Consider the following 12,780-nt stretch of genomic DNA (forward strand, 5'->3'; position numbering starts at 1 on the left):
TTGTTTCTGTTAGTTGTCTTCCTGTGTATTTTATAGTCATTTGTTAGCTAATCTGTTCCTGTGTTTTTCGGTTTTTTATTTGTCTATGTTTTTTTTGTATTTCTCCAGATGGATAGTTCAATCGTTTAGTGCCTCCTCTTCTTCTTCTCGCATCTGTTATAAGTCTCCTTCGTCTCGTTTTTGTACAGCTCTGTGCATTGTTTTTCCTATCAACTGTTGTGATTTTGGTGGTCTGCATGGAACACGTTTACATGTTTTCTTCGGTTTCGTAGCATATTCCATACTTTTTTCTGTGCTTCGAGTAGGTCGTGTTCCATGTCGGCCGAGGAATTTCTCCCAAGTCCTATTTATTAAGTTCCCGGGTATTTCAACAATCTCATCTCGTTTAGAGATGTTGTCTAGGTGCGCTTGCAGCAGATCGTAAAATTCATCTTTCTCGTTTTGTGTGATTTGTGATATTTGGCGCATATACACTAATAGTGTGTGGCGGTATCTTGTCTTCTTTGGAGCTGTAGCATTACCTGTAGTATCCTGTTGCTGATGTATTTGGACTCTAGTACATTATCTACGTATCTCTTGTGTACCAGTAAGGCCTACTCCTAAGGTGGCTCTTTCGTCTTTGTCTTCCCGCTATAGAATAGGATGTATTTTCCATATCGAAGGTTTCCTTTGCTTTTATTTTTTTGTTTCGGAAAAATTGCAGATATCTATTTTGCATTTTCTCATTTCCTCTATTAATTACGGGTCTCTGTTTTTTATGGAAGTTACGCTCCAGCATCCTATTCTAAGCGTTTTCAAGTTCTTCCGTTTTCATTACATATTCCTTTTGCTTGCCGTGTTTCATCGTAATTTTCGTCCTATCCGAGGATCTACTACTAATTTCAGGAGCATAATACATGAATTATAACATATCTAGCACTCACGTGTTTATCGGATGTTTCGACATATTATATACACCAGTTTCTTCCATAGTTTATATAATTTTCATTCACTTTATGTGAATATAATTATAAATATTAATCAATTCAAATTGTTAGTTGCTACAGAAAAATATTTTTTACGGCAATCGCATTATTTCAGGTAACTTGTTGAAAGAGCTGAAATAAAATAGTTTCTTAATTAGTTTGACGATTCAGAATAAAAAAATTGTTTACAAAAGGATATTAACGAATTTCGTCTTTTGATCATTCGTCTTCAGTGAGGAAACAAAAGCTGTGATTCTTAAAAATTAAAAATGAATAGGGAAAGAAGAAGAGGAAGGTACATATCACCACATGGCTCGAAAACGTGGGAATACCTCTCAATATTCGCTTGTAAGTTTTTTTAAATTATGTTAATAGAAATGATAAAAGCAAAAATGTGAACATATGTTTATTTGTAAAAACAATTTAGGCACACTGTTAATATTATCTCTTGGCATTGTGCTAGGATGGAATTCACCAATGGTCGTGTTGTTATCATCACCGGATTCGCCTATTCATGATAATAAATTGGATATTTCAACTTTAACGGCTTTGCTATCAACCGGTCAAATGCTAGCACCAGTGATAAATGTATTAGTAACTGACAAAATTGGAAGAAAATATACAATTTTATTGTGCAGTCTCCCACTCGTTGCAAGCTGGAGTATAATCTTAATGACAAAAAGCGCATACGTAAGTATTTCATTTTCATTTGTAACGAAGTAAAGATAATTTACAATCTTTTCGGTCATACGTGTATACTCATGCTATTCACCAAAGCCTCTTTACCGTTCCAATTGCATGTCAACACTTACAAGGAGTTGTTATTATTTGATGTTTATGAAACTTTATAAATTTATATAGGTTCCTTCAGGCTACAGACCCTACGTACTCGAATATTATCAAAAACTCCATAGGTGCAGCCGTTATCAAGAAGATTAGGGTTTAAGTTTTACCAGTATTCCTATATTATATTCCTATACCATTTCTTTAAATCAGATATCAACAAAAGTTGTTGTATTTACGCAGATTTCTTCAACGCGGAGTCCTCTGGTGATTCGTTTTAGCTAATGATGAGGAAGGTAAAGGTGGAATTAAAATAAAATTAAAACACGTGATTGAGCCAATAGAAAATGTGATCTTTTATTGGCTCGTCAGGGAAAAGCCTTATGACATAAAAACCCTGGTTGATAACTCGAATATAAAGTAATGGTATCCAAACAAAGGTTGGACTTGTGGCTAGCCTCTCACTCGCTTCAAGTGTACAAAGTACTATAGGTTCTCTCACCTATAGCTCCCGTCTCACTTCGAGTGTACAAAGTACTAAAGGTTCTCACCTATGGCTCCTGTCTCACTCTTATCGCTGATATAAGTATTTGATATACTTGTTCCGGAAGTAATTCTCTTGCTATATCGCTTTCTGCCTGGATTCTTCGCCGGTTGTCTAATAAGGAGACATTAAACTGGAGCACCAACGGATTTTAACGGGCTTTGGTATAATAGTAGTATACCTTTAAGTTGTTATCGAGGTAAAATATTTTTATTCATTGGCTAGCCAATTTTGAGAAAAAAACTTTTAAAGTTTTACTTTTCTTATACCCGTGTTATATCCTTTGAAATTTACCTAATTAAGAAGAGACGCGCTAACGTAAATAGTAGCATTCTCGTTTCTCGCGCTGTGGTAGTTAGTGTTCAATCCTTTCTAGGAGAAATTTTTGTAATTATACTTCTTTTGGCGCGTTTGGGAAAATGTGACGAGAGTGATTTTTTTCCGAGCGTCAGTAAAAACAACACCACGAAGTTTGTCGGTATTTACGATGCGCGACAAAGCGAAATTTACAGCATGAAGTCGTCTTCTCTTCTTCTTCCAATTTTTTCTCAAGCGGGTCACCCATCCAAATACTAATCGGACTCAGTGCTGCTTTACTTAAATGATTGAGCGAGAACTAATGCTACCATCGTGCTATAGCCGTTGATGCATAAAGTAATTCGATATATCTCCCTTACATTTAGTGTGAACTGATATCTATATTTTGATATTTTTTTATTCTTTATTATATATATATAATAGATATATCGATATATATATATATAATATAGTATTATTATTATTTTTTTTAAGTTATTTTTTTGAAGTTATTATTGAGGTTATTGAGGTTATATTCGTTTTGGTATGCCAAAGAAGTATAACTTCTTACGTGCGTACATAAGTACACATAATAGTTTTTTTTGTATAAGTTTTTTCTATCTGTAAGTTAAAAAATTTTTTTTCTCAGTCTTTAAATTCTAAATATATAAAAGTAAGAAATAAAGTTATTATAACAAAAATTTAGAAACAATAAAATTGTTAAAATCTTGCGCAAATAATAAAGGAAGACGATTAGTTGAATTATAGTTACCATTTTATATTTTAACAGATATATAAAAATATATAAAATTTCAATATCCCTCTAATAACTCATTTCCTTTGCTTTTTTAGAGTGTTAGTATTATCAATGTAGTTATAATAAAACTCTTGCTAACGAAGGAAGGAAACTTATCTGTTAGAAGGCATGATTTTAATATTATATATACATGAACTTGTTAATAAATAGAGTATATATGATTGTTATTTTTTACTGTTAAAATTTTATATATTTTATATACTTGTTAAGAAGTTGATTGCTTTAATTTTGTTTTGTAATTATTTTAATTCTCTTTCCTGTATATAGTTAAAAATTAAGAAATGAGACAAAAAATTTTTAAATTTATAGATGGAGAAACTAATACAAAAAAAAACTTCCCCCGAAAAGGTTTGAAGACTAACAATCGACGCAAGAAGCGAAAAAGCTACTATTTACGCTAGAGTGCCGCTTAATTAATTGATAGATTTCAAAGAATATAAAACGGATATATAAAAATGCAGAACTTCAAAAGCTTTTTTCTAAAAATTTGCTTGCGAATGGATAAAAATATTTTACCACGATAACACCTTAAAAGTATTTTACTGATATGCCAAAGCTCGTTGAAATCCGTTAGTGCTTCAATATAATGTCTCCTTGTAAGATCGCAGGCGTCCAGTTGAAGAATAGGACAGTATCTTTGCTAATGGCCCAGTAAGAAAGGATCGAGATTACAATATATATTTTTAAAATTATTAAACTCGTATTGTTATGAATATCGCCAAAAATAAAGGGTTCCATTTGAAAAAACATCAATATTCTTAAAATTTCGTAAAAAAAAACTTTAAGGAAAAATTCTTCTAAATATTATATTTCCTTTACTCAATAGTGCCACTTTTACGAATATAGTTTTTTCATACAACTATAAGCAAAAAATATATTTATGCTATCTAATATTGCTGAAAAACTTTGTATATATATATGTTATCGTAAAACATCGAAATTAGGGAATATCAAGATTCACAAAGTAAAATGTCAACAGATTCAGTCGGTAAAAGACCAAATATTTGAGTTTATTATTATACAATATTATTTCGGACATACTGCATGTTAATCTTGACACTTTTCTATTTTGGTCTTTCAAAGTAAAATATATGCTCTAGTAAAATAGTTCGTAAAGATTCATTTTTGATTCGTCTGCTGTATATTTCTGTTGTACACAATTAGTTCATTTATCACACAGAATCAGATAAAAAGAGTAACTGTACATAAACTTTACCTGATTTGAATCTAAATAATAAAAATTTTGTGCGACAAAGTGTCTAATATTCTTTTCTCTCTTTTAATGCTTACAGATGTGGTACGTAGCAAGATTTTTGTCTGGCATCTCTGTAGGAGTAGGATTCGTCGTAGCTCCAATATACTTAGGCAAATATCATCGGTAAAAACGAGAGGTGCTAACGGAACCATGATTAGCATCATGTGCAATATTGGTATCTTGGTATCTTTTATAATAGTGCCCTATCATTCGATAAGAAACACAACGTCTAGTTTCATTTTTCTGTCGATCTGTTTTGTGTTTCTTTTTTCGTTTATACCAGAATCGCCATATTATTTGGCGATGAGAGGAAGAATGGAGGAGGCTGAGGAGACATTACAAAAACTTCGAGGAAGAATAGATGTATCCGATGAATTAACAAAGATAGACCAATTCATAAAGAAAGAAGAAAATAACAAAATTAGATTTTGGAGCACGTTGAAAGACATATTTACGATCAGGAGACATCGACGAGCTTTCTTTATTATTTTTCTCTTAACCTTCAATAATTTTTTTAGTAGTTACTTACCGTTAATTTTTTATGGACAATTGATCTTTAAAGAAATATTAAGTACAGTTTCAGATTACACAATAAATATAGTTGCGGGTATTACGTTGCTACTATCTTCTATCGTAACTGGTTGTTTTGTCGATAGACTAGGTCGTAAACTAATAATTCTCGTATCAGGTATCATCGTTGGCATTTGTGATTTAACGATTAGCTCTTATTTTTATGCCAAGGATTTTTTTAACATTGACGTATCATCGTATTTTCTTATACCAATAATAGCATCTATTTCATCAATCTTCTTCTGTAATTTAGGTTTCTGTAGTATTTTGTCGATCATGATGTCTGAGGTCTTCGCTGCGGAAGTCAAAGTACTTAGTACATGTATTCTCGGTATCATTGGTGGTATACTTGCAATGATTAATGACCAGCTTTATATTCTTTTAGCAATATCCTTGAATTATGGTCATGGTCTTCCTTTTTTTGGATTCTGTCTTCTCGTTTGGCTAAGTACGGCTTTGTTGTATCATTTTTCACTGGAAACCAAAGGCAAGACTTTCATAGAGATTCAGAGAGAACTTCAAGATTGAAAGTTAACTCATTTTCTTGATTATTCTTTTCTATTGATTGTTTAACTCTTGATTGTATTATTAATATGAGAATAAATTTCTGAAGCACTTATACAGGATCGTGTTGTTCGAAATGACGGCAGCGGTTCCTAAACTTTCTTTGTTCTGGCGTCATTATTAAATCCAAGTTTTCTTAAGGTGATCTATGTCCATATCAGACAGTTGTTTTCTTAAAACTGTTAAATAAAAATATATAAATAGTTTTAACGAAAAAAATAATTAATTTTAAGTTAATTTGAAATGAGATTCGGTGACTTATATTGCACAATAAGTTCGCATGTAAATAGTTTGTAGTAAAAGGTGAATCAATTTTGGGAGAAAATTGGTGAAAACACGATCGATAAGATTATATTAATTCATCCGCAATCTGTGAGTAATACATTACAATCCGACGAGTTATTCGGGAGCGACGAAATTAAAGCACGAAAAACTAACGGCCGTTGTTTTTTAAATAATCTGACGGAACTGCTTGTGTTTGAGAGATTACTTTCAGATAGTCAACAGCCATATCGCGCTGAGAGTACTAGTTTAGTCCGATCACTAAAGTCAAGCATCGCTTGGCACGGTTAGTAGTTCGATGGATGACCGCTTGAACACCGTGTGTTGTTGCCATAAATAAAAAAAAAAAAATATTCGACGGCCATGGCGCGGTGACAGCACTAGCTTCCGCTCGATCATGTAAGTTAAGCAGCGCTGAGCACAATTAGTGCTTGGATGGGTGACCCGCTTGAGAAAAAACCGTTGATGTGCCGTTGACGCAAGACTCTCCGTTAATATCTAGTTAACACCTCCTTGTTAATACTAGCTGGTCCCAAGCCCAGACAAAGGAGGAGATTCAGAGGCGAGGCTAGAAACCTACCCTCGGTAAAGAACAATAAAAATGCTCCTGGAATTAGCAATAAAGCCTCGGATTGGACGGAAATAATGATGATGACAGCACAAGCAAATAGGAATGTGCAAAGAAAATAGAAGAACATGCACCGTAGAGGACAAACGGGTCGCACACGTGCAGGAAACAGGGAGGGGGTTTCCTGATATGTCAAATAGTTGAAAAGTATCGAAAAAGATTACGTAATGCAAAAGGAAAAAAATAATATCCAGAAATTATAAGCGTGGCGGGACGTTACAATATATATATATATATATATATATATAATTTTATATTTTAATAAAAATTTTGATGGTACAACATATTCTTGACATTCTAGCGATTAATTTTTCGATATTATTTTTAATTGAATTTTTTCTTTTATATTTATATTTGATTACACTACTAACTCTTACAACAATGGATCTCAAGTTTTGTAATAGTAAATTTCCAATTGAAATCTGATTAAAACTAATTCCGATTTAAATTTAAAGTTTAAATTAAAATAAAAAACAAATAAATAACACGTGGAATAAGAGAAACAAGGTCGTTCTAAAAAGCGTCCGGTCATCGCAAATAAAAACCGAGTAAAATTTTAAGCTTTGCATAATTTTTAATCTTAAAAATAGCACTTACACGATTGAGTTTATTTCGTCACGCGAAAATTACTGGCAATTAATATTGTAAATATATTATAGTTTGTTAGTTATTGAATATTGCGTGTTTTTCAAAAAATAATAATAAAAATAAACAATATATATGTAGATTAAATAAAAGAGAGATAGAAATGTAATTAAATGAAGAAGAAAAAAAAACAATCTAAATACTAATGATCATATTCGTCCGGATATAGAAAAATTGTACTAGGTGTACACTTGATAAAAGTTTAAATGTATAATATTATTTATATCCCCTTCTTTGTAAGTTTCCTTTTTAGTCGCTTTTTACGACAAATAGGGATTACTGAGTGGTATTATTACCAACCCACCCTACGTGTGTTATTATTATTATTTTTATTATTACATATCAAATTTTGTTTGTCTGATTTAAATAAATGTAATTTCATTATTTCGAATGATTTTTTTTTCGTAAAACAATTTAAAAGAATAAAAATAAGAGAAATGAAAACTAAATATTATTTGCTTCAGATTATTTTTAATCTTATCAGTTCCGGAACATATTTTTTTTAACAAAGTATAATGTTTATAGAAATAACGAAGCGAAAAACGATGAATCATTGAAAATTTTAATATTTTGTAATCAAAATTACCACGTGTCGGTAATCAAACTAATATTTTCAAGGAAATTCGTATAAAAAAAATAAAATATAAAAAAATAAAAAACGCTACGAAAAATTGGAACAGCGTAAAATTCTAAAAATAAATTTAACGTTTTCTTCAACGCATGATAACGCTCTAAACAATACAATAATATTCTACTTTCTAAGATATAAATACGATGTTTGAATAGTGCAAAAGCTTCGAGCAACTCAACTGCATCGACTTAGAATAAAACATTTAGCTATAAAAAAAATAGAAAGAATAACTTCGATTTTCTTTTTGGACCATCTTAGTCTACGTAAGTATCGCAATAATTTAATGCTAATAACGAAAATAAAATGATTTTATTAAACGTTTCTCACTTCTTTCGAGAATTATCTGATTAATTTAATAACATTTTAAAGATGAAATAAAAAGTGAATAATTTTTTCTGAAATAAAAAATAATGTTTTTTTTGTATTTTTTTAGGAAAATAATCAACATGCGTGTTCTTTTAATAGTTTGCGTATTTTTAATGCTCATCATTTTCACAAACACGGTTCAAAGTAATGCAATTGGTTCGAGCTCTGCACAACCTAAAAGCCCGATATTTATTTTGCCACCTCGAAAGTGTCCTGAAGGATACAAACCAGATCATTTTTTTAGATGTCAAAAAATTATTGGATAAATTGGGGCATAAAAAATTAATAATAATGTAAAAATATTACTCCAATATACTATATATGTCAAATTCATATACGTATTAAATAATGAACATTACAAATAATGTAACATAAGTGGAGAATAAATGTTATATTAAAAATTGAAAGAAAAAATAAATATTAAAAGTACAGTTGCTATTATATTTATAATTTGTAAATTATACATTTCGATCTAATATTAAATATAAAAATTATATTGTTGCAAGAGAAAAAAATGTAAAAACAAATTATTGAAATACAATAATCATTGCATTGAATTAATCAAAATTTTGTTTTATTAATTATTTAACTACCTAATACCGAATAACAATTGACGTACGTGCTTGCAACGTTCTGTATATCTATATATATCGGTGTATAAGCGCGGTGTTTTTAAATCGTATCTTGATGCTTATGGCACGCCATTTTTTTACTTATTGTCAAGAAAAGTAAACCTTCAATAACTGAAAAACAATAATTAATTTTAACAGAAACTATTATTATTTAGTCGAGAATAAAAATAATGAATTATTTCGTATCTCGATACATAAAATTAATTAGTATAATTATTTGATATAAATTTTTGTCTCACAAAAATTTATTTGTGTATCAAATTGAATACATATTTAAAGAAGAAGAATTTTATATCTACACATAAAATTAATTCAAGATATACAGGAAAGGATATTCTAAAAACGTGGAATTTATTTTTTGTCTAGACATAATTTGAATTCATTTTTATTATGTTATAAGGAAACAGTAATGCATTTTTATTGAGCTTCAAAGTCATAAAAATTGTAGGAAAAAAAATTAAATATTTGTCAAGTGGCACGTTAGCGTAAGTAGTATCCTCTTTGATTCTCGCGCCGGTTATTAACGTTCGATTCTTAGTGGGTCGAATTATTTTTTTTATAAGTTTTTCTATCCTCAAGCTATATAAATTTTTTTTACATTTCTTAATTTTTATTTAAAATTTTTTAATTTTAAAATTTTATGTAGATACGTATTTTTTTGGCTGTAGTAGTGTAGTAGCTACAAATTTTAGTAGTCTTATTTGTAGTAGCTTATTTGTAGTACTAATTGTTGTAGCCTAAATTTTCATGTTAAATAGTAAAAACACTACCTTCTAACATCGTCATGGTGTCAGCTATTTCACGCAACTTCATTTTATGGTCTTTCAAAATTATTTTGTGGACATTTTATATATTTTCTGGACCAGCTGCCGATTTTTGGCAACCAGAGCGTTTAGCATCATCAGTGCTCGTCCATAATACTTATCTATGCATTGTTTGGCTCCAACAATATTATTCCCTATCAAAAAACAGTGTTTAATTAACACACGAAATTTCTTTTTATGCATTGACTTGAAAATTACATAACTAGGGTCACTATAACGACTGTAACCTATAAAGTAACGATCAAAATGGCATAAAATTTTGACACGTACTGTTTGAAGGTTAGTGCTTCCTGGAAATCACGTGGGTCTGTCATCAATGTTGCCAATTATGTGTCAAACCGGGGATATCTTAAGTGTCATTTTAGGATTAATCGGTAATATAGGAAAATAGATTTGAAGATAAACGAATTTAAGTAGTTTCAATTATTTCTTATAGTAACTATCGGATTTAAACTTAGCTTGTCTTTTTAAATTTAAAGTATTAATTAAAATAAAAACAAATACAAAACTAGACACACGTGGTATAAGTGGAACGAAATTTTAAAAAGCGTCCGGTCATCGCAAAAAAAAACCGAGTAAAATTTTAAGCTTTGCATAATTTTTAATCTTAAAAATAGCACTTACACGATTGAGTTTATTTCGTCACGCGAAAATTACTGGCAATTAATATTGTAAATATTATAGTTTGTTAGTTATTGAATATTGCGTGTTTTTCAAAAAATAATAATAAAAATAAACAATATATATGTAGATTAAATAAAAGAGAGATAGAAATGTAATTAAATGAAGAAGAAAAAAAAACAATCTAAATACTAATGATCATATTCGTCCGGATATAGAAAAATTGTACTAGGTGTACACTTGATAAAAGTTTAAATGTATAATATTATTTATATCTCCTTCTTTGTAAGTTTCCTTTTTAGTCGCTTTTTACGACAAATAGGGATTACTGAGTGGTATTATTACCAACCCACCCTACGTGTGTTATTATTATTATTTTATTATTACATATCAAATTTTGTTTGTCTGATTTAAATAAATGTAATTTCATTATTTCGAATGATTTTTTTTCGTAAAACAATTTAAAAGAATAAAAATAAGAGAAATGAAAACTAAATATTATTTTCTTCAGATTATTTTTAATCTTATCAGTTCCGGAACATATTTTTTTTAACAAAGTATAATGTTTATAGAAATAACGAAGCGAAAAACGATGAATCATTGAAAATTTTAATATTTTGTAATCAAAATTACCACGTGTCGGTAATCAAACTAATATTTTCAAGGAAATTCGTATAATAAAAAATAAAATATAATAAAAATAAAAAACACGCTATGAAAAATTGGAACTGCGTAAAATTCTAAAAATAAATTTAACGTTTTCTTCAACGCATGATAACGCTCTAAACAATACAATAATATTCTACTTTCTAAGATATAAATACGATGTTTGAATAGTGCAAAAGCAGATATTCGAGCAACTCAACTGCATCGATTTAGAATAAAACATTTCGCTATAAAAAAAATAGAAAGAATAACTTCGAGTGTTCTGTTTTTTTGGACCATCTTAGTTTACGTAAGTATCGCAATAATTTAATGCTAATAACGAAAATAAAATGATTTTATTAAACGTTTCTCACTTCTTTCGAGAATTATCTGATTAATTTAATAACATTTTAAAGATGAAATAAAAAGTGAATAATTTTTTCTGAAATAAAAGATAATGTTTTTTTTTGTATTTTTTTAGGAAAATAATCAACATGCGTGTTCTTTTAATAGTTTGCGTATTTTTAATGTTAACCATTTTTCAACAAACGGTTGACGGTTATGCATATGATTCGAGATTTGCAGAACCTACAGCCAGCATAATCAGTATTCCAATACTTTGTCCTCCTGGCAAAATACTTGTTGGAAAGAGATGTCGAGTTGTTGCTTGATAAATTAAGGAATTGAGAAATTTATATTAATATAAAAATATTATTACAATACTATATATCAAATTCATATATATTTAAAATAAATAAAATTATAAAAAATGTAACATAAGTGGAGAATAAATGTTAAATTAAAATTTAAAAGAAAAAGAAATATTAAAAGTACCGTTGCTATTATATTTGTAATTTTATGTTATATATTTGTATATAATTCTAATTAGAAAAGTTTTAAATAGCAAGAGAAAAAATGTAAAAAAAGAACAATTTTAATTACAATAATCATTGTATGGATAAAATAAACAATTATTTTCTTTAATGCGTTAACTAACTATTATAATATACCGAAAAATAATTAACGTATGTTCTTGCATTAGCTCTTTAGCACTCTCTTAGAACTCTCCCATTTATTAAGTCCTCGAGTATTACAGTCTCATTTCGTCTAGGGATGATATCTAGTAACATAAGTAAGTAGTAGTATTCTCCCTTCTTGAACCGCAAGTTAGTTTTCGATCCTTTATGGGGGAAGTTTTTTTTAATAATTTTTTTCTATCTTTTTCTAAATTTTTTTTTTATATTTCTTAATTTTTAAATATATACAGGAAAGAGAAAATTATTTATTAGTGAAAAATTACGAATAATAAATTTTTTAACATCTTGCGTAAATAATAAAGGAAAATTGATTACTTGAATTGCAGTAAACATTTTATTTTTTAACAGGTATATGAAAATATACGATTGTTATTTGTTTGTATATTGAAGATTATCTATTCTCTCCATATCAATTATTGTATACAAGTTTTTTTCCTAAGCTTTTTCTCGTAGTATAGTAACACTATTGTAAACGTCTCATGCAGGTTCGTGCACGTTGGCGCCTGCACCGGTGTGCGTGCGGATGTTTATTTAGGATATCGGTGTTCTTAAGATTAAGTGTGAGGAACAGAGGCTGTATGCGTCACCCGTGGAGGGAGGCCGATGCTTCGTTGTTCGATGGAAAAGTATAAAAGGGCAGTCGGACATTACGGGTGGAAGTAGGAAGTTAGTTA

At 29.4% G+C, this 12,780-nt stretch overlaps 2 protein-coding genes across 4 annotated transcripts; both read left to right on the forward strand.

Annotated features, from left to right (window-relative positions):
• Nucleotides 1-1,036: 1,036 nt before the first annotated feature.
• LOC122524009 (solute carrier family 2, facilitated glucose transporter member 8-like) lies at nucleotides 1,037-4,773 on the forward strand. 3 transcript variants are annotated; one of them, XR_006305429.1, is made up of 3 exons: nucleotides 1,037-1,313; nucleotides 1,429-1,655; nucleotides 4,699-4,773. XR_006305429.1 is itself a non-coding variant. In XM_043646039.1 (3 exons), exons 1-3 carry the CDS (start codon nucleotides 1,235-1,237, stop codon nucleotides 2,031-2,033), a joined length of 384 nt encoding a protein of 127 aa, XP_043501974.1. In that variant the 5' UTR covers nucleotides 1,037-1,234; the 3' UTR covers nucleotides 2,034-2,062. The 3 variants fall into 3 exon arrangements, 1 of the variants encoding a protein (XP_043501974.1); XR_006305430.1 differs by having other exon boundaries at nucleotides 1,037-1,260; XM_043646039.1 differs by lacking the exon at nucleotides 4,699-4,773 and adding an exon at nucleotides 1,992-2,062 and having other exon boundaries at nucleotides 1,393-1,655.
• A 10-nt stretch (nucleotides 4,774-4,783) lies between these two features.
• On the forward strand, nucleotides 4,784-6,228 carry LOC122524010 (facilitated trehalose transporter Tret1-like). Its single transcript, XM_043646040.1, has one exon. The coding sequence runs from the start codon at nucleotides 4,812-4,814 to the stop codon at nucleotides 5,757-5,759; it is 948 nt and encodes a 315-aa protein (XP_043501975.1). The 5' UTR covers nucleotides 4,784-4,811; the 3' UTR covers nucleotides 5,760-6,228.
• The last annotated feature ends 6,552 nt before the right edge of the window (nucleotides 6,229-12,780 follow it).

Source organism: Polistes fuscatus, unplaced genomic scaffold (assembly GCF_010416935.1).
Source record: "Polistes fuscatus isolate 324 unplaced genomic scaffold, CU_Pfus_HIC Scaffold7, whole genome shotgun sequence".
NCBI classification, from domain to species: Eukaryota; Metazoa; Arthropoda; class Insecta; order Hymenoptera; family Vespidae; genus Polistes; species Polistes fuscatus.